This window comes from Panthera leo, chromosome C1 (genome assembly GCF_018350215.1).
Source record: "Panthera leo isolate Ple1 chromosome C1, P.leo_Ple1_pat1.1, whole genome shotgun sequence".
In the NCBI taxonomy this organism is placed as follows: domain Eukaryota; kingdom Metazoa; phylum Chordata; class Mammalia; order Carnivora; family Felidae; genus Panthera; species Panthera leo.
Window position 1 is genome coordinate 165,760,237 of NC_056686.1, and position 26,669 is coordinate 165,786,905.

Here is a 26,669-nt window from a genome sequence, read left to right on the forward strand (position 1 = left end):
CTTCATCATCTGGGGTCACATTGTGGATGGTCATATAATGGCAGCGACCATCATTCCTGAAGTTGTATTTCTGGCTCTCAGTCAGTTCTGTTGGTCCTTTATACCATGTTACAATGGCATCATCAAAGGACACTTCACATTCGAAGGTGGCAGACTGATGCTCACTCACCACAATGTTCTGTATGCGTTTCGTAAACTGAATTGGTTCAGCTGCACAAAGAGGAGTCAAAGTTAGATTGTACAGGGAGGAAGTTTTTGTAGTCTCCTTTCTCCTCAGACAGTTAAACTCTCCATCTTTGTCTCCAATTGGAATATAACAAAGGCCGAAAATGTAAAACAAAAAAGAAAGAGCTCTTGTCTGCATCAGTAACAAAAAATTATCCCAATACTTAAGTGTATTCCTTCAAGACCAGTGTAGGAAAGTATAAAGAAATCCCTGAGAGTCCTTAAAATATTTGCACAAAGGCAACAGTCAAAGGTGCTTATAACCCAAAAGTCAAATTAAACTTTAAAATGTTAGTGAAGTTTGGGTTCAAAATAAAGGGAACATAAACTTAACTTTACTCTGTAATTTATTCTCCTTTGAAATTCTATCTTCTGTAAAAATAATCTTGCTATTCAGGACCTAGAATTGTTTATTATCTACTATGTTATAACTTTCCTTGTGAAATAATGTAAACTCAGTAGGAAGTCTGGACTTTAAAATTTCACAAGATTCATTTATCAGATTCTGAAACCTGCTTGTAAGCACCTGTGGACATACACAAAGGAGTCAATCCATGGGAATTGCAGGCATGGTTAGTAGGAGAATGGGCTGGAGTAGGCGGTCCTTCTGCAAAATTTTATTCGGAAGTCTGGAATTCAATGTATAATAGTATCAAGAACATCTTCGGCATCATAAGTACTCTGGTGAGCTTTTCTTTTCTTTTTTTTTTTTTTTTGAGGGATCATATAAGAATGCAATTATTTAAAAAATGATAAGTGGTTTCAACTGGATCCTTTAAATTGAAAATAAGAAAATTTTTTGAGCTTTAAAATACAACCAGGCATTAATACCCATTTAAAGCAAGTCAGAGAAATTGAAAAGTCATATAGTTGTATTTCAACAACTATAAGTGGGCATCAACTGGAAGTAGATGCTATCATTATAGCCAAAATGTTGCTCAAAATAACCCCAGGGTGTCTTCAGATAGTGCATATAGTCAGAGGATTGGGAAATGAATAGTGCTGCTCCTAAATCCTCAGATTTCACTTTATTTCAGAGATTTAGAAGATTGGAATATAATCCTCACATGAAATAATTATTTTTGAAAAATAGCTGCTAATCACACACCCCATATGTTGTTAATTTTATCTAATAGGTAGATTCAAATTAATTTCTATAAACAAAACATCAACTCATAGCCAAGATCTTTTAGATACAGCTATGAAATCTGGTCATTTCTGTGATTTCTTTCTTAGAATAAGAATCACAGATGTGAGAATTATGGAAACTGGTAAAATTATAAAGACTTGTTGAATTTTGCAGAATTATTTAGAATTTAAATAACTGTTAGAAAGTCATGTCTTAGTTTAGACTGGTATCCGCCTTTGATCCAAAACTACGCAAAGGAATTGGCATTTGTGTGACTATTTCCCTTTTGGCTTCATGTGAATTTTGAGATGTGAGTGAATGCTGTGAGTACGTGTTGGGAAATGAGAACACAAGCACTTTGGAATATGCGCAATGGCAGGGTGACAGCAAGCAGCAGGGGTCCCATACGGCTGCCAATGACCTGTGCTGAAAGAAGTCCAGCCATACTCTTTCACCCACCTTCAATTCTGAGCTCTGCTGAAGTTTCGAGGTCTTCATATTTGCAGGTGTACTTGCCCTGGTCTTCTGCTCGCACGTCAGCAATGGTCAGTTTATGCACTTTGTGTTCCACTTCTGTCTTATGTCTACCTTGGGGTTTAAGGATTCTGCCATTTCTGAACCATTCAGATTTTACGTTTGGCACAGAAAACTGGCATGTCATGGTGCACGTCTGGCCTTCTTTCAAAGTAACATCCTGAAGATGCCGCTCCCAAGCAGGCTCTGTTGGAATGATACAAAAAACATTTTGTTCAATACCACATGCAGATGTGCTCAATAGTGAATTAATCTCACAAGTTTTTTTTTTTAATACGATGATTTTTACTTACCAATTACAGTTAGTTTAGCACTAGCGATGTGTGGACCACACACCAGTCTATAATTGCCCTGATCTTTAAGTTGACAGTTTTTGACTCTGAGTGTATGTCGATCACCATCAATACTTATTTCAAATTTATCACTGGGTTCCAGTTTTTCAGTCCCTTTGTACCATGAAAGCTTGATCTCTGGATAATTAATCTTAATGTCAATTTCAAACACAGCATCATCATCTTTCAAAACTGTCTGATTCTCAATATCCTTGATCAGAGTGACAGGCTAGGAGAATAAAGAATTGACACATGTTAGTCACTCCTTTCCTTATAATCCTGAATAATAACCTGTTCACTGTATTATCATCATAACTCATTTTACCTCTGTCTGTGACAGCCTTTGCTGAATAAATGATACAAGTTCCTCAAATTCCTTTTCATCCTTCTCTGACTTCTCTATTTCCTCAATTTCCTGAGGAGGAAAAAGTGTAAGTATTACATATGGAAAAAAATGTGAATTCGAGGATACATGATTCTACTCAGCTTCCACTCTTGATGCTGTTTAGGTTATACTAAGTGATCTTATACAGTTGTAGGGCTCTGGAAATTCAAAGGGGATATATTAGATGTTTCAAATATAATTTTTTAAATATATATTTTTTAATGTTTATTTTATTTTTGAGACAGAGAGAGACAGAGCATGAGTGGGGGAGGGGCAGAGAGAGAGACACACGCACACAGAATCTGAAGCAGGCTCCAGGCTCTGAGCTGTCAGCACAGAGCCCCATGCGGGGCTCAAACTCGTCAACCGCGAGATCATGACCTGAGCTGAAGTCGGAAGCTCAAACGACTGAGCCACCCAGGCACCCCCCAAATATAAATGTTTAAGATGATGCTATATACAAAAGGGCATACCAATCTATGGGTCTCTTCTTCTTGACTTTGCTTTAGTATTTCAAATGCTTGAAGAAGACCCCGGAAGTCAGTGATTCCATACATCCGGGCATATTTTTCATATTCTTTAGGATCAACGTTTTTGAGAAGTTCCATGATATCAATTTCCTCTTCTTCTCCAGGTCCTTTCTTTAAGATTGGAGTCCTAAATGAAATCAGAAATACACATAAATCACCTGTCTTCTACTTATTTTGAATTGCCTATCATTTAAAGATTATAAATGTCAGTAAGGTTCTTTTCCCCTTCACAAAGACATAGTGCTATGTCCTTTATTCAAGAAATATTAGTCTTTCAGGGGCACCTGGGTGGCTCAGTCGGTTAAACATCTGACTTTGGCTCTAGAAAACAATTCAGAACATGAGAAATAATACATAGAAATAAAAATTTCATATCTAGATGCATACACACTTCTCTGTAGACCATTTCCTTTGTTCAAAATTTTAATAAAACTTCACTTCATTCTCAAAACTTTCTCATGATCATTCAGAAATTGATCTTAATGAGCCACTAACTTATGCCCAAATACTGGATGTTTACTTGTATGTTTTTGTGAGAATGTCTGTGTGCTTATGTTCTTACATGATCTGAATCTTGGAGGGAATGGTCCATACCTCTTGAGAGATCTCTTCTGTGAATGGAAATTTACTGTGCATGTTTGTTTGTTTTTTTTAATTGAACTTACTTTTTCAGCATTGCTCTAAGATCTCCTTCAATCTTCTCTTGTTTCTTCCTTTCATCCACCTGTAGGTTAACATTACTTTCAATTTCACCATGTTTATTAAATGCGACACATCTATACAATCCAGAATCCGTTTTTGTGGTGTCTCTAATCTCCAACTTTGCTTCATCGCCTTTCTGGTGGATAAAAATGCGACCCCCTTGGTTCAGTTGTCTCCATTTCCCTTTTGTCCATTTAACATTTGGAATTGGATCACCTCCAACTTTTGCAATGAATGTTGCAGTGGTTTCTAAGGAAGAATGAAAGCAAATGAATAAAGACCTTAATTTTCCCAAATCAGTTCTTGCAGATTTAAATTGGTGGCAAAATGTACAGGGTAGACAACAATGCACTTTTCCCAAGAACTTACTTTCTACAACTCTGATACTCTGAGGTTCTGACACGAAGAAGAGTTTCCCATCTACTGCTGCTTTCTTAGCCACAGGGACTGCGGCTGGTTTGTCTGAAAGACATATTTACATGTTTTGTTATTACAATTACGTTAAAATTGGAATAGATGATTCCGTTGTAAAATAAGCTTTAGGAATTTGGCCATGTCAAAGATATCATTCACTCTAGGACTCTAATGAGAGTATAAGAGTGACTTATGGGAGATACAGCAATTTTATAAGCACTTATAACTAGTATAACTAGTTATAGCTCTCACATACAGGTTGAATGACAATTATAATATCAGTATCAAATTTTGTATTTCTATGCTTGGCTTTATTATATAGATTTCCTCCAGGACTATGACATCAGACTACTTCATGTTACATTATTATAGCATAATTTTTGGAACTTAATTATACATTCTTGGATACAGTAAAAAAGGTACAAGAAAGAGGATGGTGAACTTGGGGTAATTTCAGACAATTTGTGTTGAAATCATTTTCATTGAATTCTCTAATACTTCAGTCATAATAAGGGGGCTATAACTGCAAGTGAGCAAGAACTGATGTTTCTAAAAATTGAATTCCATTCTTATTTAAGTTGTAATAAGAAAATAAATGTGACCAGTCATTGACTTGGTCTGAATAATACTTTGGAGGTATCTGTACCTTTAATGGTCACTTTTGATTTTGAAGTGTCACTTCCAGCCACATTTGAAGCTTTACACACATAATCTCCTGAATCTGCTTTAGTCACGTCCTTAAGTTCCAGTACTGCGGTGCCATTAGCAAAGCTGAAGCTGCATCTGTCTGAAGGCTTTATTTCCCTTCCAGCCTTCAGCCACTGGATCCTGATCGGCTCTGATCCATGAACATGGCAACTGAGCTGCACAAATTCTCCCTCACTTGCTGTTACTGGAGTAAGGTGCTGATCAAACACAGGCGCTTTCTTAGGTTCTGGAATTGAAAAGATATTTAAAAAAATGTTTATTTATATATTTTTGAGAGGGAGGGGAGGGGCAGAGAGAGGGAGAGAGAGAAGCCCAAGCAGGCTCCACACTTTTAGTGCAGAGCCTGATGCAGGGCTCGAACTCACAAACCATGAGATCATGACCAGAGCCGAAATCAAGAGTAAGATGCTTATACAACTGAGCCACCCAGGCATCCCAGGGGCTATTTTTAAACATAAAAGGAACATAAAAGCCAAAAAAAAAAATTGAATTCCAGCAAAGAAATAAGTTTTGCCTCTAACAGGCAATACTGGTTGTGGTAGTAGAACTGAACCAAGAACTGAATCAAGGTTGATTACTCTCTGAAGGCAACAGCTACATTTGTTAGATTTTTTTTTAAAGACAAAGGTTTAAAAATAAGCAAAGACTAGATGCCGTGTTGCTCATAAATCATGTAAGCATCTGTGTCCTGATTAAGCACTGCAAACATTGCAACTGGCAGTTCCTATAAACTTCTGTGCCATATAGCACACAATTGATTCTCTCAAACCTGCATATATCTGCATTTTTGCCAAATCCTAAAGACTAAGGGCCTACTGGGGAACTCTCCTCATCTAGAGGAGCAGTTCTTGCTGTCCTCTGGGAAGGAAAGCCAACATTTTAGTAATCCATGAGCCCATATCGTAATACGTGATTATCTGTGACTTTTATCTTTAGTTGTTAAATGCAGCTATAGTAGCGTTTAAAATCCAGTCTTTGCCCAAAGGAAACAGCAGCTGAAGCTCAGTCAACTGAAAACCAATGAAGAATACACAAGTAACGTGATAGGAATGCCATGTCCAACTCAGTGTTATATAATGATTTTATTCAGTGATTCTGAGAAATATTAAAATAAGGCAATATTCATGATTGTAATGATTAAAACTTCTGACGTCTACATAAAAAATTTTTTATTTCTACAAAGAAATAGCCTCTGAATTCTATAGAAAGTACTTATCTACTTAATAACCACCAGGGATACAAATCATAAACATAAGACACTGCTAAGGATACATTTTTTTTGTTTTATTAAACATATTTTAAAACTAAATGCACTTAAGTTCTGTTCAATGAGTGTATTTTAAGTTAAGACAACTCAATGATATTAGCCTATTAGTGATATTAACCTATTACTTGTGCACGCACCCTGAAATGGCATGCTGTGTCATCAGAGCTGGTAATCAAACTCCCAGCTACTCTAGGAAGTTGGCTTGTAAAGTGATTTTGATGATTCTACATCAGACTCATCTGGATGAAGCCATTATGGTCAGAGGATCAGATGAAAAAGACCTCCTTAAATGATACACTCTACTTCTTTGCCTCAAGCTATGAGTGTATATTTAAATACATCTTCCATAACGATATGCAGCATCTTTTAAGTCATCTTTTTTTTTTTCCTTTTCAAGCAAATTTTACTCTTTTGTCTGGGATTAATATTCATTTACAGGCTAAAAGCTTTGGGCAATATATGTCAAACAATAATCCTTTAGCAATGGAAAAGAGAATGTTTTAGAGTGTGATATAACTAGAAATGAGCAAAGCTAATGCAATTTTCAATGATGAAAATTTAAGAAGTTTTTGAAACAAATATGCTTCATAAAAATCCATATACCACTTGCACATGAATTTCCAAGTAGACTTGGAATTAATTCTAGCTGCTGGAGAGAATTGTGGGATATGATCTACAAGCTAAGATTTTAGTCCCTTGAGTATAGGACACCTACTTTGCTGGCCATGTAAATTACAAATAGTAATATATTTTAAGTAAATATATGTGGAATTATGGTGTGCCAATTACATAATGCATATTTATAGTTGGCCTTTGAACAACATGGGTTTGAATGGCGTGTGTCTCCTTACCGGCAGATTTTTTTCTCTTCTCTAGCTTACTGTACTGTAAGAATATAACATATAATACATAACATAAAATTATGTTAATCAACTGTTGATGTTATCGGTAAGGCTTCCAGTCAACAGTCCCCTATTAGTAAAGTTTTGGAGAAGTCGAAAGTTATACAGGGATTTGTCAGGGCTCGTAACCTCCATTTGTTAAGGGTCAACTGTACATGTATCTGTTATAACTTACTTGGTCAACAGATGTAAAGAAGAAATGCATATGTCAGAAGAAATGCACAGGAATATCTAATGGGCAATAAAGAAGAACACAGGAGGCTTGGGGGTGCAAGGATAACTAACCTTTGATGACAATCGAAGATGTACACAGAGCAGAGCCTGCATCATTCGACACTTTGCATGTGTACAAACCAGCATCACCCATGCCCGCCTTCTTGACGTGCAGCAGGAGTATGTTGTTCTTGAACGTAATTTCACAGTTAGAAGTTGGATGTATCTCTATATTATTCTTGTACCATGCAACCATTATAGGCTGGGAGCCAGCAACACGGCCCTCAAGCTTGAAAGAATTCCCTTCTGTTTCTTCAACTGTCTCTGAGAGTTTTTTAGTGAAACTTGGTGGAATGAGCCGCTCTGTAAGAAATTGCAATGATATATGAAATGGAAGCCAGGAGCAGGTTATCGATGTGAGGCTTTTCAGGAAAAAGGAGTCATATTTTACGTTAAAAGTTAATGCTGACCAACTAAATACACCAAATCAGTGTATGTTCCTAAAATTTCAGCCCCCTCCACAAACTTATTCTAAACTGTTCTCTCATTTATGGGATAGATGATGAAAATAACTTACAACTGTCTCCAGAACCACATAATTGTAAAAAATAAAAAGAGGAGGGTGGCCTTAGGGTTATGTAGGATGTATATAGTTTTAGAAAAATATGAATTTAAAATATCACTTGTTCTCTAGAGAAACATTTCTTCTTAAACATTTTTATGTCATCTGTTTAAAAATGTCCTAAATTTCACTGCCCTGATAGAAACTGCACTGTTAGGAAAGAACAGAAAGAAAATGATTATGTTTTTGTTGGACCACATGAGAAATAAATGATACCTTTTATATTAAGTTGAGCCGTGCAGGAGTCCTTTCCCACTTCATTCACAGCATAGCAGGTATACTGCCCGGAGTCTCCCTTGTCCACTTTCAGGATTGTCAGGTGGGCGCTGTTTTCCAGGTAACTAATCTGGTAGTTTCCGCCACTGCGTATCTCTCTGTTATCTTTGGCCCAGGTGACTTTTATTGGTTGTGTCCCAGTCACGTGGCACTCAAAGTCCGCACTTTCCCCAACCACAGCATCCACAGGGGCGACAGGAATGTCAAAGAAGGGTGGGTTCTTCCCCTCTAAAAGCAGAGCAGAAAGGCAAGGTTTTATAGCCACTCCACTTGACAGAAACTGTGATGTTTTCTCCTTAATTTTGATTACAGAAATTTTATTTATAGAAATAGAAAGAAGTCAAAGAATCCACAAACCTGTGAGAATGAGTCTGGCACTGGAAGAAGCCGACCCAATAGGATTTGTAGCTGTGCAAGAATACTGGCCTGCAAGGCTCCGATCTGTTCTAAAAATATTCAGAGTGGCTACATTATCTAGAAATGATGTTTGTACATTTGGGCCATCTTTCAACGGCTTGCCATCTTTATACCAAGACACTGAGATAGGTTCTGATCCATGTATGGTACATTCAAAAACAACTGGAAGTCCAACTGTTTCTTGGACATCTCGCAATTGCCGAGAAAATGATGGTGGAAGTTTTTGCTCTGTAGGAACAGAATTAAAATAATGAACACTTCTGGATGTTTTTAATTTGCCAAATACTCTTTTCACAATTATTGTTATATAGATAATAGTATGTCTACAAAAATATCAAGAGGTATTAACAGCTCTTGAATTAACTTGGACGCAAAGAACAACATACAAACCTTCGGAGCAAAATTTTCACTCTGTGGTCACCCTAATGCATACTAGGCACAAAAACATGTAAGCCTGAGGGGAAATTGATTGGCTTAAGGTACATCTCCAGGCACACAGCAGATTCTCCTATTGTTAGGACTGCCTTGTTGCCTATTGAATGGGATACTCATGAGGTGAAATTTTAAAAATATGGCCACTCATTTTTCTTAAAGATTTAATTACAGAGACAATTGATTCCATGATCCTTCCAACCAAACACTTAGGCCTCTTCTCACTTCCACCTATAGACAAAGGTAAGCCACTAACTGTAGATGTAATTTCTCAAGTGGAATATTTTGCATTGGGCAGAAGGAAGTCCTTCACCAGGTATTTTAAATCTTATTCAAAAGCAACACAAATTCATTCACTTCTAAAATATTGCAATCACCTTGAACAGTAAGGAAAGTTGATGAAGAAACTTCTCCCACACTGTTTTCAGCTCTGCAGATATATTCTCCACTGTCACTACTGTCAACCTGGTTGAAAACCAGTGTAGCAACGTTGTTCCTAAAATGCATTTTGTAGGTGGTAGTAGGTCTTAATTTTGTATCTCCTTTGTACCAAGACACCCCAATTTCAGGGGTCCCAGCAACTTGGCATTGTAAAGAGGCAGAATCTCCAACGGTCACCTTAACAGGCTCCAACTGCTTGACAAAATACGGTGGTTCTGCAGGCAGGAGAGATAAATAGTCATCAAGAGACATGCCAGATGATTATTTATACATGAAGATATGAATGTGGGATAACAAACCTAGTATCAGTATTTGTGCGGAACAGGAATCTTTTCCAGAAGCATTTTCGATGTAGCAATTGTATTGTCCTGCGTCCTCTACCATGCTACTTGGGATTTCCAGGATTGCAGACTTTTCGGTTGTGGTTATATGACACCTCTGAGAAGGAGTTATGTTTATGCCATTTTTCTTCCATGTAACGGAAATAGGAGGAGTTCCGGTATACGTGCCCTCTAGAATCAGGGGTTTTCCTTTCTCTATGCTGTAATCATTGAGCCTCTTCACAAATTTGGCTGGGGCTATAGAAAACAGATCGACAATATGAAATCAACCGATATACATTCAGATATAGACCTAACTGTTACTTTGTGTATGCTAATTGTAAAAATGCAAAATAGCAGCCCAACAAACCTTTTACATAGAGATGAGTTGTACAAGAAGTTCTGCCAGCTTCATTACTAACTATGCAGGTGTATTCTCCACTTTGTGTTGTATCTACATCAAACAGCTCCAGTTCGGCAACTGAATCCTCCAGAGACACATTACATCTGTCCCCTGGTACTAGTTCAGTGCTACCCTTGAACCAGCTGACACTGAAAGGAGGTGTTCCTTTTACGATGCTTGTGAAAGTTACGTTGGCTCCGGTTAAAACATCCATGGCCTCAGGTTTCTGAACAAAAGATGGTGGTTCTACACAAACACACACAAACACATACCAAAAACAATTTAATATTTTTCCACTTTGATGATAAAAATACTTACTAAATTTAACAAACTATGAAATACAGCTCTATTTGGCTGTATTTTTAAAATTTATTTATTTTGAGAGAGAAAGCATGAGTGGGGGAGGGGCAGAGAGAGAAGGGGGGAAAAAGAGAGAATCCCCAGCAGGCTTCACGCTGTCAGTGCAGAGCCCAACGTGGGGCTAGAACTCACAAACTGCAAAATCATGATGTGAGCTGAGATCAAGGGTTAGACACTTAACCAACTGAGCCACCCAGGTGCCCCTGTTTTGCTGTCTTTTTAACTGACCTCTCACAGTCAAAGGAGCACTGCATTCGTCAGAACCAGCCACATTAGTAGCTACACATGTGTAGTTGCCGGCATCTGATTCTTCCAGCATGTTCACAGTTAAAGCACAAGTGTTATCTGTCAGGGTGGACTGGTATTTCCTTCCACTGCTGATCTCATTTCCTTCATGGAACCAGGACACAGAGATCGGAGGTGATCCATAGACTTTGCACTCCATTACAACTGAGGAACCAGACAGACCATTCGTCTCTTTCAATTTTCTCGTGAATGCAGGAGGAACAATTCGGTCTGAATGTGGTAAAAATCAAACGAACAAGGGACATCAGTTAGAACATGATTTGAAAAGAGAATTATTGTATTTTTGATGGAATATCCCTAGATCCACTTGGCTTTTTTGCGAAGGTATCAAAGAGTTCCCTATGGGTTCACACAGTCAAAAGCCTCACGAATCAACGTGAGATGTACTGATTGATGTGTTAAGGATCTTGGTCTCTCATCACTGTGAACTATTGTGTGGTGAATTATTCCAGCATAAGTGATAGTTAAAGACAAACTTTGTCCTTCTCCAGGGATTCAGTTTTACTCTAATCACTCTGAATTGTGGAAATTTCTCCATGTGGTTTTCTTCTAACTCTATGGGTACGTTACTTCTGATTTTGCTGATGGAGAAGATGTAAGACTCACGGTCACACTGTAGAAGATGGAGCTTCCCATACGTGTATATGTAAATCAGGAGCTATACTAAAATAACACTGAGGCAAAAGGCTAACCAACCAACCTGAAACTTGAACTGAGGCTGTACAGCTGTCTTTGCCAACGGGGTTTTGCACCTCGAAACTGTATACGCCACTGTCACTAGGTGCCACATTAATGATCTTAAGGCCAGATACTTTGTTGAAGAAGCTTATTTTGTATTTGCTGTCACTTGTCAGTTGTTTTCCATCCTTAAACCACTTAGTACTGAGTTCAGGCGTGCCAGTGACCGTGCACTCCAAGGTACAGGTATCTCCTGTGGTAACTCTTATGGATTCCGGCTTTTCCACAATTGCTGCAGGTTCTGGAATGAGATACAGATTACACTCAGATTTTAAAATCAGCTGAAAAACTAAGGAAAATATGGATACCAGTAAGGCTGTATTTTGTATTCATGACAATGTTCTATTTGTACTAACCGAGAACAGAGAGTGTGGCAAAGCACTCTTGCATTCCAGCATCGTTTTTGATCTGACAGGTGTACTTCCCAGCATTGGCTGTTTCTGCTCTTGCAAACTGTAGGGTTGCAACGTTTTCTGAATAAGAAACCCATATGTTGTCACTTTCTCTAACAATTTCCCCTTTATCTTTGAACCACACCACTGAAATTGGCTCAGCGCCTTCGATAGTAGTCTGCAGCTGAACTTCTTCACCAACGATGGTAGAAACATCACTGAGCTTCTTCACGAATCTTGGTGGTGCTGAAGGCAAAGAGGCATGTCATTTAAAATGCATAGGTCTAACTTTTCCAAAGGAGACATTCAGATGGCCAACAGACACATGCAAAGATGCTCAACATCGCTTATCATCAGGGCAGTACAAATCAAAACCACACTGAGATACCACCTCACACCAGTCAGAGTGGCTAAAATGAACAACTCAGGAGACAACAGAGGCTGGTGAGGATGTGGAGAAAGGGGAACCCTCCTGCACTGTTGGTGGGAATGCAAACCAGGGCAACTGCTCTGGAAAACAGTGTGGAGGTACCTCAAAAAATTAAAAATGGAACTACCCTACAACCCAGCAATAGCACTACTAGGAATTTACCCAATGGATACAGACAGCTGATTCATAGGGGCACATGTACCCCAATGTTTATAGCAGCACTTTCAACAATAGCCAAATTATAGAAAGAGCCTAAATGTCCATCAACTGACAAATAAAGAAGATGTGGTTTACATATACAATGGAATACTACTTGGCAACGAGAAAGAATGAAATCCTACCATTTGCAGCAACGTGGATGGAACTGGAGGGTATTATGCTAAGTGAAATAAGTCAGTCAGAGAAAGACAGATATCATATGTTTTCACTCATATGTGGAATTTGACAAACTTAACAGAAGACGATGGGGGAAGGGAAGGGTAAAAATAGTTTCAAAAACAGAGGGAGGCAAATCATAAAAGACTTAAATACAGAGAACAAACTGAGGGTTAAAGAGGGGTACAGTGGGGAGGGGAAGATGGGTGATGGATATTGAGAAGGGCATTTCTTGGGATGAGCACTGAGTGTTGTAAGTGATGAATCATGGGAATCTACTCCTGAAACCAAGAGCACATGGTATACACTGTATGTTAACTAACATGACAATAAATTACATTTAGGAAAAAAAAACAGATGATGTTCATACAAAAATGTTCCAGAGGTGCCTGACTGACTCAGTCAGTGGAGCATATGACTCTTGATCTCGGGGTTGTGAGTTCGAGCCCCATATCGAGTATAGAGATTACTTAAAAATAAAACCTTTTGGAAAAAAAAAATAGAACGTATGGGTCTAGTAGTACTTAAGTCATGCAATGCTAGGAATTACACTAGTGATAATGTGTTGTTTCCATTTCTTAAATAAGAGGTATTTTTGGTGAGTGAGAGCAGGGATATGCTAGAATTTACATTAAGCTGAAAGAGTCAAATATCTTGCCCTCTCCAGGATTCTAAGTTCAATGAAATCCACAGGAAAAATGGTCTAAAATGGTAGTTGGTAGGATTTGGAAATGGGATGCACACTAAACATTAAAAAAGGATTTGGAAAAATAAAAAAGGAAAAGTGGAAGACAGAGCTAGCGATAAAAGGACAGGGCATCACTAAGAAGCCAAAAGAGTATCACAATTAGAGGGGAAAAAAATGGGAAGGGAAAGAGCAGACAGAAAAAAATGAAGCTACTCTAACCTTTCAGAGTGATAGAACCAATACAAGAGTCACTGCCCACATCGTTGGTGGCTCTGCACTGGTATTCCCCCATGTCCGCAGTGTCGACGTTCAGGATGTGAATACTTGTTAGGAAGTTCTCAGTCATTATCTTGTACTTCTTGCCGCTCCTCAGTTCTCTCTTATCCTTATGCCAAGAAACTTGGAATGGGGGCGTGCCCTGCAGCTCACATTCAAGATGAACATCAGCTCCTTTCAGTGTCTCAATAGGATGAGGTTTTTTGCGGAAAATGGGTGGTTCTACAATTGAAAGGTAATTGGGTTAGAGAAAAAAGGAATATTTGGATGTGTTCTGTAAGTATCTAGTTTCAAGTGGGAATCTGTTTTCTGTTCTATTATCGAGACAGACAATACCACTTTTAATTTTCAATTGCACCCTTTAAACATATAAGATGAAAGAATGAAATCTGGCCATTTGTAGCAACGTGGATGGAACTGGAGAGTATTATGCTAAGTGGAATAAGTCAGGCAGAGAAAGACAGATACCATATGTTTTCACTCATATGTGGATCCTGGGAAACTTAACAGAAGACCAGGCGGAAGGTAAAGCGGGGGGAAGTTACAGAGAGGGAGGGAGGCAAACCATAAGAGACTCTTAAATACTGAGAACAAACTGAGGGTTGATGGGGGTGGGAGGGAGGGGAGGGTGGGTGATGGGTATTGAGGAGGGCACCTGTTGGGATGAGCACCGGGTGTTGTATGGAAGCCAATTTGACAATAAACTATATATATTAACAAAAAAATAAAATAAGTAAAAATTTAAGATACTGCTAGAGAATCAAACAGGTAACTGAGAGGACTGCTGGAGAGGAGTCCAGTGTGAAAACCACGAAGGAAGAGTAAGGTCTGACCTTTCACTTTTAAGGAAGTGCTGCTGCTTGCACTGCCTGCTGCATTGCGGGCTTCACACGTGTAGTCTCCACTGTCTTCAACACTGAGGTTGTGCATTTCCAACACTGCCACCGAGTCAATGAATGACATTCTGAATTTACTGCTCTCTTGAATTTCAGTCTCGTCCTTGTACCATAACACCTTGATTTCTGGAGACCCTCCTATTTTACATTCATATCTTGTGGATTCATCCTGTTTCACAATTCTTGATGGTTCTAGCTTCTTAATGAACCTGGGTGGTTCTATGGAACCAAGAGAGAAAACACAAGGTAAGGGATGGAAAAGACATGTGTAACTCAAGATGAAGAGAAAAAAGGAAACTCTTTGTCAGATGCAGAGGTCTTTAACTCTGGAAAACAAATTATGTGAGGCCATTCAGGGAAGAATAGCTAATAACTAGTAGTTAACAATGGTTAAATCTAAGCAGAAATTTCTAAAACTAACATGCATTTATTTCAGTAAGCACCTACATTAAATATTATTGCAAAAGGAAGGAGGAAAATACATCGATCCATATTGTGTGGTCCTCCTCCCAACAAAAGAATCATATCTTTTCAAACAACATTTATTTTGAGCGGGATAGGGGCAGAAAGAGAGAGGGACAGAGAATCCCCAGCAGGCTCCGCACTGTCAGCACAGAGCCCGATGCGGAGCTCAATTTCATGGACCCGTGAGATCATGATCTGAGCTGAAATCAAGAGTCAGATGTTAAACTGACGGAGCCACCCAGGTGCCCCCCAAGTCGTATCTTTAGTGCAAGATCAGAGGAAGAGGGTGCATCTGTTGCTGGAGGCCCTATGAGGTTCACCGGGAATAAATAAGAGAGTTTGACCACTCTCCTGTATGTAAGTCAGCAGAGGCCTATCTCCTATGGCTGCAAAGATATCAGATATGTACCATGAGGAATCAAAATAACAAAATTGGGTGAGTTTTGTTAATATTTATGCCAATTTCTCTTATACACCTTAGATAGATATTTCTTCAACCCTCATAATTTCCCATATGAGGTAGGGAGAGCAATGCTTTCTTCATTAACTGAAGGAAAAAATTCAAGCTCAGGGAGATAAAAATGATTAGGAATATGCCATAGAGCAAATGGGCTGGCAAATACAATGCTATTTTAATTTCAAGATATCTATAAAGTATCACCACAAAAACCCTTAAAAATTTCTCTAATAGGTTAAATCAGCAGCTCATTAACTATTTAATTTCTGACAATAGCAGCCATGCACTTGCTACAGACAGAAATGGTTGCCTTCTACAATGTTGAACATTGATGTTCTCCTCAGCCCTCTGACTTCCACTATTATTTAAGTGGGTATAGTGGAAGAAAAGAGGTTGACACAAGCTCACTCTTCTGGAAGGGCTTGATTGTTTGGGATCCGCTACCCTCTAGAGAAACTAAATCCATTAATTTACAAACTACTGTGGAAGGTAAGTCATTTGAGATAACTTCCTTTCTTTCTCCCACCCAAACTGATTTCTTTCAAAACTTGGATCTTCTTGCAATTCTGCCAAACACTTTTGTTCACCATTTCCCTCGTCTCTATTTTAGCCTTTGAAAATGGATTTTCAGTCCATGTTTTACTGGTTTTATAATTTTTTAATAAAAAATTTTAAAGCTTGACCCCACTTGATAGGCTCTGGATCCATCTGGTCTCTTCTAATTACTAGACCATGGTCCTAAACATAACTTTCAAGCACACCCTTCCTCCTATATTTCAAGATATTGAAAATGTAAGAGATGTTGCTACTTTTTTGGGACAAGTACCTTGTACACCCAGATGAGCAGAACAAGAGTCTTTTCCAGCGACGTTGCTTGCGTAGCAGGTATACTGCCCAGCATCGCCTTTGCTTACTTTGAGAACTGTCAGAGTGGCAGTATTTTCGACCAAAGTCATCTTGTAGTTGCCTCCAGGGCGAATCTCTCGGTTATCTTTGGCCCAAGTGATTTTGATGGGTGCAGTTCCAGTTACATGACATTTAAAAGAACCACTTTCTCCAAGAGCAAGATCTACTGATACAGGCTTTAGATCAAAGAAAGGAGGCACTTCATGCTCTGAAAAGGATGAAGACCAACATGGTGACCTCAGTTTTCATGCTCCCAGACATAGAGCAGGAACTAAGTGGCACCGGCCCAGTGGCCCACAGCAGCGAAGCTGCTTGGTAAGAAAGAGAGTAAGGTGATTAACTACTCACCTGCAAGAATGAGCTTGGCACTGGATGAAGCAGTTCCAAGAGGATTAGAAGCTGAGCAATTGTACTGACCAACGTGGCTCTGGTCAGTTTGCAAAATCTGAAGAGTTGCTACGTTATGAACAAAAGATGTTTGCAAATTAGAATCATCTTTCAAAAGCACCCCATCCTTGTACCAAGACACTTGAAGAGGTTCTGAGCCATTGATGCGACATTCAAACGCAACTGGGAAGCCAAGAGTCTCATGAACATCCTTCAGTTTTCTTGCAAAGGAAGGTGGAAGTTTGCGCTCTGTAAAGAAGTTACAGATAATCCTTATTCACAAGAGAGAAAACAACCACGATATATTTCAACCCATTAAAATTTTGATGTTTTTAAGAAAATGGGTCTGTCAGCACACAGTAAGACTCGTTAAATGAAAGCATCATCACCTTTGATAACAAGCACAGCTGAAGAAGCGACGGCCCCCACACTGTTTTCTGCCTTGCACGTATACTCTCCTATGTCACTGTGATCCACTTTGTTGATTACTAAAGAGGCAACGTTATTTTTAAATTGCATTTTATACGCAGGAGCTGATCGTAGCTTTGTGTGTTCTTTATACCAAGAAATTCTAATTTCTGGGGTTCCATCCACTTTACATTGTAAAGTTACGGGTTCTCCGATGGCTGCTTCCACATGTTCCAGAGGTTCAATGAAATAAGGTGGTTCTAGGGTACAAAGGATGATAATCAATCAGTCACGCTAACATAAAGAGGATGCTTTAAAAGAAAGAAAAGATAGCAATGAAAGAGAGATAACTTGTTAACACACCTAAGACAGACACCAGAGCTTCACAGATATCTTGACCAGCCTCATTTTCTATCAGGCAACTGTATTGTGCGTAATCCTCTACAGTGCTGTCAACAATTTCCAGGATGGTAGACTTTTCTGTCGTGGTAATACTGCAATTCTGAGACTGTGAAAGAGGGAACTCATTCTTCATCCAGCTCACTGAGATGGGAGGTGTGCCAGTGTATGTGGCCTCGAGAACTATGGGGCTTCCTGTCTCCACACTGAAATCAGCCAATCTTTTCACAAAGGTGGCTGGTTCTATATGGAGAAAACATGAGGGTAAAATTGGCATCTTTAAATGAAGACTTGGAAGAAAATTGAAAAGATACGCAAGTGGGAGCAAAGAGCCGACCTTTCACAAAAAGATGTGCGGTACAGGAGGCACTGCCAGCATCATTAGTAACAAGGCAAGAATAGTCTCCGCTCTGCAATGGCTCCACCTCCAACAACTCCAGTTCTGTCACAAAATCTTCCAGAGAGATGGTGCATGACTCCCCTGACACCAGTTCCCTGCTGCCTTTGAACCATTTGACCTTGAATGGAGGGGTGCCTCTAATGACGCAGCTGAATATGAGGCTTATTCCAGGTAGAACTTCCACAGAGTCAGGGATTTGTTCAAAAGATGGTGGTTCTGGATACCCCAAGGGAGGGGGAGAGCAAGAAAGAAAAGAAATCCAGGTGAGATGTGCTTCTGCTACTTGAAGAAAAGGGAACTAAGACTAAGCATGAAGAGAAGATAAAGAAATTGCAATGCAAGGCAGGCACTAAGTCCCTCAGAGAAAAGACGTTAGAGAAGCTGCAGCCCGATCCATGCACACTGACCTTGCACGGTCAGGACGGCAGAGCATTCGTCAGAACCCGCCACGTTGGCGGCCACACATGTGTATGTGCCTGTGTCGGTGGGCTCCAGTAAGCTCAGATTCAAAGTACAGACATTTTCTGAAAAGCTGGACTGGCATTTAGGCCCACTAACGATCTCATTGCCATCTTGAAACCAGCCAACTGAAATCGGGGCTGAACCGGAGACTCGGCACTCCAAAACCGCGGAGGCTCCCAGGATGGCATTCGTGTCTTTCAGCTTGCGGATGAAGGAAGGAGGCACAACGCGATCTAGGGTGGAGAAGAGTAGTTTTCCTTTGATAAGAGAAGCTTTCTTTTTTTGTTTTTCTAGGAAAAATTATATACTCATGAGAACTTCCTACCACTCACCGGAAACGTGGACAGACACAGAACAGCTACTTTTACCAACGCTGTTTCTCACTTCAAAGCTATATAACCCCTTGTCGCTCATCTCTGCGCAAGGGATTTTAACTGAAGCCACTTTGTTGATGAATGTAATGTGATGTTTGCTGTCTGCAGATAATTCTCTCCCATCTTTGAACCACTTGACTGAAAGTTCGGGGGTTCCAGTCACTACACACTCTAAAGCAAAAGGATTTCCAGTAGTGACAGTCATGGGTTCCGGCTTCTCTAGGATTCTGGCTGGTTCTAAAAGAAGAAGTATAATGCATTGAAAATAAAGTCACCTTCCAAACTAAGAGTGTGATCAATATATTATGGGGTAAGAGTACTATTTGCAGATGATGATCATGGGCCAATTTGATTTTTTTCTCAGGTTTTACTTCGTTACTAACCTAGTACAGTCAAGACTGCTGAACATTCTCTCATTCCAGCTTCATTTTTGATTTGGCACACATATTTTCCAGAATTAGATGCTTCCGGGCTCCCAAGTTGGAGGGTTGCAACATTATCAATGAATGAAATCCTAGTGTTTTCACTCTCTCTGATGACTTCACCTTTATCTTTCAGCCAGACAACAGAAATTGGCTGGAAGCCTTCCACTACAGCCCGTAACTCAACAGGATCCCCAATAAGGGTTGAGGTGTCGCTTAGCTTTTTCACAAACCGTGGGGGTTCTAATGAAAGAAATTTGTGGTTAGAGAAAATAAAGAGACTCACAGCCACATAAATTATTAGTTGAGCAAGAAAAGATGAAAGGAAGAGGCATATGTTTTTGTGCCCATGTATACAAACCTTTGAACTTGACAGTGCAAACACATGTGTCGCTTCCCACCTCATTAGTAGCTTTGCAGTGATATTCTCCTACATCGGAGGCTTCAAGATTAAGGATATGAAGACTTGTATCAAAATTTTTTGAAGTGACTTTAAATTTCTTGCTGCTTCGAACTTGCTTTCGATCTTTAACCCACACCACTTCAAATGGGGGGGTTCCCGAAATTTCACATTGCAAGATAACATCAGAACCTTTAAGAGCTCCTACTGGAGAAGGCTTCTGAGTGAAAACGGGAGGTGCTACCAGAAGAAAAAAAAAAAGAAGTTAAATGATGAGAATATTTGCTAGCTAAAAAGCAAAAAAATATCTTAGAATCCAGAATCATTAAGAGGGATTGGTGTGACCATATGACATTTACGCTAACAAACACCAGAAATAATAATTCGTAAAAACTAATTTAAGAATTACAAGCAAATCCTCTTAATGAGCCTTTTTAGTTTGGAGCTCATAACATTGTTGAGAAAGAATCAAATCAGAGGAAAAGAAAGATGCTTAGTGTGTCTAACCTTTAACAGTCAGGGCTGTGCTGCAGCTGGCGTCCCCAACACCATTATGGGCCTCACAGATATAGTCCCCACTGTCCTCAGTGCTGGCTTCATTGATGGTAAGCAATGCCACAGAATTAACGAATGACATGTTGTATTTCCAACTTTCATGAAGTTCACTGTCGTTTCGGAACCACAAAACTTTGATTTCTGGGGAACCACTTATTTTACATTCCAGTTGGATGGGTTCTCCCTGTTTTGCAATTTTTGAAGCTTCTAGTTTCTTAACAAACTTGGGAGGTTCTAGTAAATCAAAGGAAAAAAATAGCTTATGTTTGTAGTTGAAGATCCCACAAACACATATTTAAACTGGTCACTGGTTTATGAAGAATATACTGCCTGATAATTTTATGGTAACATGTTATCTTTTCTATAAAATAAGCTTTTAATAGAGGGTTTAACTGTAAGTTTATTTTTGTAGTTTGATATATAAACTGAAACATATAAGTTAATGTATTATAGAGGTATTTGATCAAAATTTAGTAATGATAAATCAGAATGCATATGACAGAAAAGTACAAAAAATGAGAATGGACAGTTGAAACAATATTTAACAAATTTCAATTAAACACTATTTGATAGGATCACACTTAGAGATAACACTGATTTAAAGAACAATATAAAGACAAAACAGGAGCGCCTGGGTGGCTCAGTTGGTTAAGTGTCCAACTTCAGCTCAGGTCATGATCTCATAGCTCGTGAGTTCGAGACCCGCATCAGGCTCTGTGCTGACAGCTCAGAGCCTGGAGCCTGCTTCCAATTCTGTGTCCCCCTGTCTCTCTGCCCCTCCCATGCTTGCTCTCTGTCTCTGTCTCTCTCAAAAATAATAAACATTAAAAAAAAAAAAAGACAAAACAGAACATTGATTAATGTTTTCTTCAACACTAACATACGTTCTAACATGACCCGGTTAGTTTACCCCCAAAATTTAAAAGCTAAAGAAACTTTTTAGAAGACAATTATGCAAATGTGGGAAGGAACAAATTCTGGTAGACACCATATAATGATACCTTTTACACTGAGTTGAGCCGAGCACATGTCTTTGCCAACATCATTGGTTGCTTGGCAAGTATATTGCCCGGAGTCCCCTTTGCCTACTTTAAGAATTCTTAAATGGGGAGTGTTTCCCACACATGTGATAGTATAATTTCCTCCAGGACGTATCTCCTTGTTGTCTTTTGACCAAGTGATTCGCATTGGTTGAGCACCAGTAACATGACACTCAAAGTCAGCACTTTCCCCAGCAATGACATCTATAGATACAGGCTTGATGTCAAAGAATGGAGATTTCTTAGGTTCTGGAAAATGAAAAGAAAAGGCAATGGACATTTTGTTTTGTTTTACTTTTTTCATTGGCCATTTCTCTTCTGACAATGAATAAGAAGTCATGGTTCGCAAAGAGGAAGATTAACGTGGGAACAAACCTCTTGCCGTCAGTCTAGCACTAGAAGATGCTGTTCCAAGTGGGTTAGACGCTGAGCAGGAGTACTGGCCAGAGTGGCTCAAGTCAGTTTGCAAAATTTTTAAAGTTGCCACGTTATCTACAAATGACATCTGTAGATTTTCATCATCTCGTAAAAGTACCCCATCTCTATACCAGCACACTTGGATGGGTGTGGAGCCATTTAATCGACAAGTGAGTGTAACTGGAAGCCCAACAGTTTGTTCGATGTCTTTCAGTTGTCTTGCAAAGGAAGGTGGGAGTTGGCGCTCTGTAGGAAGACAAGCAATACTGGAGTCATTAGTAGATGAAGTGAAAATTTCTCCACAAAGAGAGAAGAATTAAGATTTCAAATTTTCTTAATTTCTAAAATAATATCATCACCTTGAATTCTGAAGACAGTCTTAGACGAAGCAGTTCCTATACTATTTTCTGCTTTACAGGTGTACTCTCCACTGTCGTTAATGTTCACTTTGTTAAAAACAAGCGTGGCCACATTGTTTGTAAAATAGGTCCTGTATTCAGGAGTTGGCCGTAACTTGGTGTCTCCTTTGTACCAAGACACTGTAATTTCTGGTGTCCCAGCAACTTGGCATTGTAAAGAAACTGAATCTCCAACGGATGCCTCCAGAGGCTCCAGTTCCGTAACAAAATAAGGTGGTTCTAAAGAACAAAGGATCGCAATCAGCGACTGGAATTAAAGAAAACCAAACAGACCCATGCTTTGTGTTACCTCAATGCCAATTATTAAAAGAGAGAATAAGACAACACACCTAATGTTGATACCAAAGCTTTGCAAACATCCTTCCCTGCCTCATTTTCAATTTCGCAGGAGTACTGTCCCGCGTCTCTTTTTGTGCTGTTCAGGATTTCTAGGATGCAAGTTTTCTCTGTTGTGACTATGCTGCATTTTTCAGATGGAGTTATGTCAAAACCATCCTTTTTCCAGGTAACTGAAATTGGAAGGGTTCCAGTATAGGTGCTCTCCAGAATTATGGACTTCCCTGGTTCCACAGACTGATCGCTTAACCTCTTCACAAACGTAGCTGGTTCTGGTGAGTGACAAAGCATAGCAATCAAACACAGTAAAAGCACAAAGATGTCAATGTATAAAGAGTAGGAAGAGAAATGCACTTGAGCAAACCTTTTACAAAGAGGCGAGTAGTGCAGGATGTTTGGCCAGCACTGTTAGAAACCACACAAGTATACTCCCCACTCTGAGAGATGTCCACATTAAATAATTCCAGTTCTGCCACAGTGTCTTCAAAATAGATGTTGCACTGGTCTCCTCTCACCAGTTCCCTGGCACCTCTGAACCAGCCCACCTTGAACGGAGGGGATCCTCTAATAACACTTGTGAAGGTGACATTTTTGCCTGGTAGTATCTCCACAGGTTCAGGTTCCTTCACAAAAGATGGTGGTTCTACATAGACATGGAGGACAGTGAAAAGAGCCTATAAGCTTCTAAGCTGCAACTTTGAATCAAAGACAAAGAGCACTTTTGAATGTGTGTCAGATGCATGCCTGGATGTGCACCCAGAGAGGAATCTGTAAGAAACGGTTTGCATCTATAACACTGACCTTGTACGGCCAACACGGCACGACACTCATCAGACCCAGCGGCATTCGCAGCCACGCATGTGTAATTGCCCATATCTGAGGAATCCAGAGAATTCAGCTGCAGGGTGCAGACATTATCTGAAAATGTGGTTTGGTACTTTGCTCCACTGACAATCTTAGTTCTCTCATGAAACCAGGCAACAGAGATAGGTGATGAGCCAGCTACTTTGCACTCCAAGATGCACGAAGTACCCAGCACCCCGGCGGTATCTCTCAGTCTTCGTGTGAAAGAGGGAGGGACCATTCGGTCTGTGTGAAGAAAGGCAAGAGACTCATCAGGATTTGAAAGAGCAGAAGAGACTTGAGAGAAGGAAACCGGTGAAAGGAATTCACACATGCAACATGGGGAACGGATCGGAACTAACCTGAAACATCAACCACAGCCGTACAGCTGCTTTTTCCAACATTATTTTGCACCTGGAAAGTGTATGTGCCTGCGTCTTGCCTTTCAACAGAGAGAATCTTTAAGGAAGAGATTCTGTTGTAGAAGCTAAATTTGTGTTTTTGGCTGCTGGTCAACAGCTTTCCGTCCTTGTACCATTCAACTGAGAGTTCGGGAGTGCCAGCCACCTTACACTCCAGAGTGCACGTTTCTCCCACGGTCACCGTCATTGGTCCTGCCTTCTCAACAATGACTGCAGGCTCTGAAATAAAACGTGACAGCCGTCTGTCAAGTTCCATTACCTTAACCATGCCTCTACTCTCAAATTCGCTCACATTGTTTCTTCCAGTGGTGTGGTTATGTTAGGCTCTCTCTCTAGACCTCAAAATGTGATTCCACAATTACGTGCTATCATGAAATTATGGGAATTATTAAGAAATGTGCTTGTGCACTAGTTGATTTCCAAAACAATTCAGACAATACACATTGCACAATGTGTATTGATTTGCATTTGACCCTCTTTAGAGCAAAGGATTCATGTTATTATGAATTGATATTCCTGCTTTATTTTTTTTAAGGTTCTAGAGCCAGTTTTTTTTTTTTTTTTCAAAGTTGTCATCCAAACAATTGCTAAATTGTTCAAAGATGCAAGTGGAAGTCTTTCCTATCAAACTTTGATCTTGGGAGTTCTTGTGAGTTTTAACAACCAGTACTTTGGAACCAAAATTTCTTTGTTGCATATGCTGGCTCCCAACAGTTTTCATGCTTAAGCAAAAGAGAGTCATGATTGCATCTGCTAATCCATCAAGAAAAGTAGTAGGTAAACAATCAAACAGCTAATTTTTGTCAGGATCACAGAAATAGGAAAGAGTGTTTAAAAGATCAATTAGGGGAAAAAAAAGAAGAAGAAAAAGAAGAAGAAGGTCGATTAGGTCCTTTCTCTTAAACCTTTCAAATAAGAAAGTATTAGTATCATTCTAGAAGAAATTCAGAACAAGAGATTCTACCAGTGACTCTCAGTAAGTCTTCTCAGTGTTTGGCCCCACCTTCTATCAGGGGACCATCATACTATATTGTACCAACCTAAAACAGTCAGCGTGGCCATATTTTCCCTCATTCCACCATCATTCTTGATTTGGCAGATATACTTCCCAGCATTAGCTGGTTCTGCTTTTGCAAACTGCAGAGTTGCAACATTTTCTACAAATGTAATTCTGATGTTTTCACTTTCTCTGATCACTTCTTCCTTCTCTTTAAGCCACTGGACAGAAATAGGCTGGGCTCCTTCTATGGATGCTTGTAACTCAGCAGGCTCGCCAGCCACAACGGTGAGGCTGTTCAGTTTGGAGACAAATCTTGGTGGTTCTGAACAGGGAAAGATGGGTGGAGACTGTTGAGAACATTGTCCAGACAATGGAAGAGAGAGAGAGGAAATAAGTGTTGGGCACATTCCTGCCATTTCCACCATGTGCAGGAAATATACTTACCTTTCAATTTGACAATACAAATGCAAGTATCACTTCCCACTTCATTCCGTGCCTTGCAGTGGTATTCACCAATGTCTGAGGTTTCAACATTGAGAACGTGAATACTTGCATGGAAATTTTTGGAGGCAATCTTGTATTTCTTGCTACTTCGCAGTTGCCGCTTGTCTTTGTACCATATCACCTCAAATGGCGGTGTTCCCGAAAGTTCACACTCAAGACTAACTTCAGTATTTTTAAGGGTTTCTACTACAGGCGGGAAGCTGCTAAAAACAGGTGGTTCTGTAAAAAACAAGAATTTCTAATGAATTGGGCTATTTAATTCCATAGAATATATTTATTTCTTTGTTTTTAAGTTGGAAGAAAGAGTCAAGATACTGTAATGGGCAACGTTAGCCTCTGTAAAATCACTCCGCTTCCTTGGGAGAGAGCTCAGACTAGACCCCCTAGATGTCTTTCCAAAACAGCTCAACTTCTATCTACCTTACCTTACTAATTTATCTTGGACTATAAGGATTGATGCAAAAGTTGTAAAACAAAAACCAAACCCAAGTACCTTAATTAAGATGATTTGCATGAGGTATGGAATCCTGACTTCAGGGCTGAAATTTTTTGTATATGCTCTATAACTAAGATACTTAGAAGCCACCATGATATCTGTGATCTAATCTTCCATGTCAACAAATGTTATTGAAATAATTGCCTCACACCATGACAGACTTGGACTTTGTGATAAAAATATTGGAAAATGGCTGCAGATAACTAGTACTAAGAGTATAGTGATATAATTTAAAAAAAAAATAGGAACCAATTCTAGAGAGAGAGAAAAATATATAATTTTCCTCTTTTAAATGTAGGGTTAAACCCATATTGCTTGTACCATATATATATGGAGTAAAATATTGCTTGTTATTTTTATTTAAAATTTTTTTTAATGTTTATTCATTTTTGAGAGGCAGAGAGAGACAGAGTGTGAGTGGGTGATGGGCAGAGAGAGAGGGAGACACAGAATCCGAAGCAGGCTCCAGGCTCTGAGTTGTCAGCACAGAGCCTGACACGGGGCTCGAAATCACAGACGGTGAGATCATGACCTGAGCTGAAGTGGGACACTTAACCGACTGAGCCACCCAGGAGCCACTAAATATTATTTGTTATTAATGATAAAGATTATCATGAGGATGATGATCCATTCATAAGGTTATTGAAGGCAAAAATTAATTTTAAAATGCCTACTTTTTTTTGGTATGTTTGTGAAACATCTAATTTGAATTGCTTGGCTAATGTGTTGAGGTGATCAGAATTATGGCACTGGAATAACATGAAAAATATCCCAGAATGATTGGCTACGTGTAAGCAAATCTTAAGAAGAAATAACATCTGAAAAGGGAAGTAATATTAGTTTG

General features: G+C 39.3%; 1 protein-coding gene across 1 annotated transcript in view; it reads right to left on the minus strand.

Moving 5' to 3' along the window:
* TTN (titin) overlaps positions 1-26,669 on the minus strand; it is a 277,455-nt gene that overhangs the window by 170,720 nt on the left and 80,066 nt on the right. The window contains 38 exon segments of the mRNA XM_042949268.1: positions 1-210; positions 1,814-2,074; positions 2,182-2,449; positions 2,546-2,635; positions 3,079-3,262; positions 3,801-4,086; positions 4,207-4,299; positions 4,898-5,185; positions 7,414-7,704; positions 8,180-8,467; positions 8,597-8,884; positions 9,466-9,744; positions 9,829-10,107; positions 10,220-10,498; positions 10,841-11,128; positions 11,619-11,897; positions 12,013-12,294; positions 13,761-14,039; positions 14,651-14,932; positions 16,462-16,749; positions 16,890-17,177; positions 17,318-17,596; positions 17,700-17,978; positions 18,073-18,351; positions 18,543-18,830; positions 18,930-19,208; positions 19,355-19,636; positions 19,755-20,033; positions 20,301-20,582; positions 21,350-21,637; positions 21,764-22,051; positions 22,165-22,443; positions 22,554-22,832; positions 22,925-23,203; positions 23,362-23,649; positions 23,766-24,044; positions 24,866-25,147; positions 25,270-25,548. Coding sequence (XP_042805202.1) covers positions 1-210; positions 1,814-2,074; positions 2,182-2,449; positions 2,546-2,635; positions 3,079-3,262; positions 3,801-4,086; positions 4,207-4,299; positions 4,898-5,185; positions 7,414-7,704; positions 8,180-8,467; positions 8,597-8,884; positions 9,466-9,744; positions 9,829-10,107; positions 10,220-10,498; positions 10,841-11,128; positions 11,619-11,897; positions 12,013-12,294; positions 13,761-14,039; positions 14,651-14,932; positions 16,462-16,749; positions 16,890-17,177; positions 17,318-17,596; positions 17,700-17,978; positions 18,073-18,351; positions 18,543-18,830; positions 18,930-19,208; positions 19,355-19,636; positions 19,755-20,033; positions 20,301-20,582; positions 21,350-21,637; positions 21,764-22,051; positions 22,165-22,443; positions 22,554-22,832; positions 22,925-23,203; positions 23,362-23,649; positions 23,766-24,044; positions 24,866-25,147; positions 25,270-25,548 — 10,158 coding nt within the window.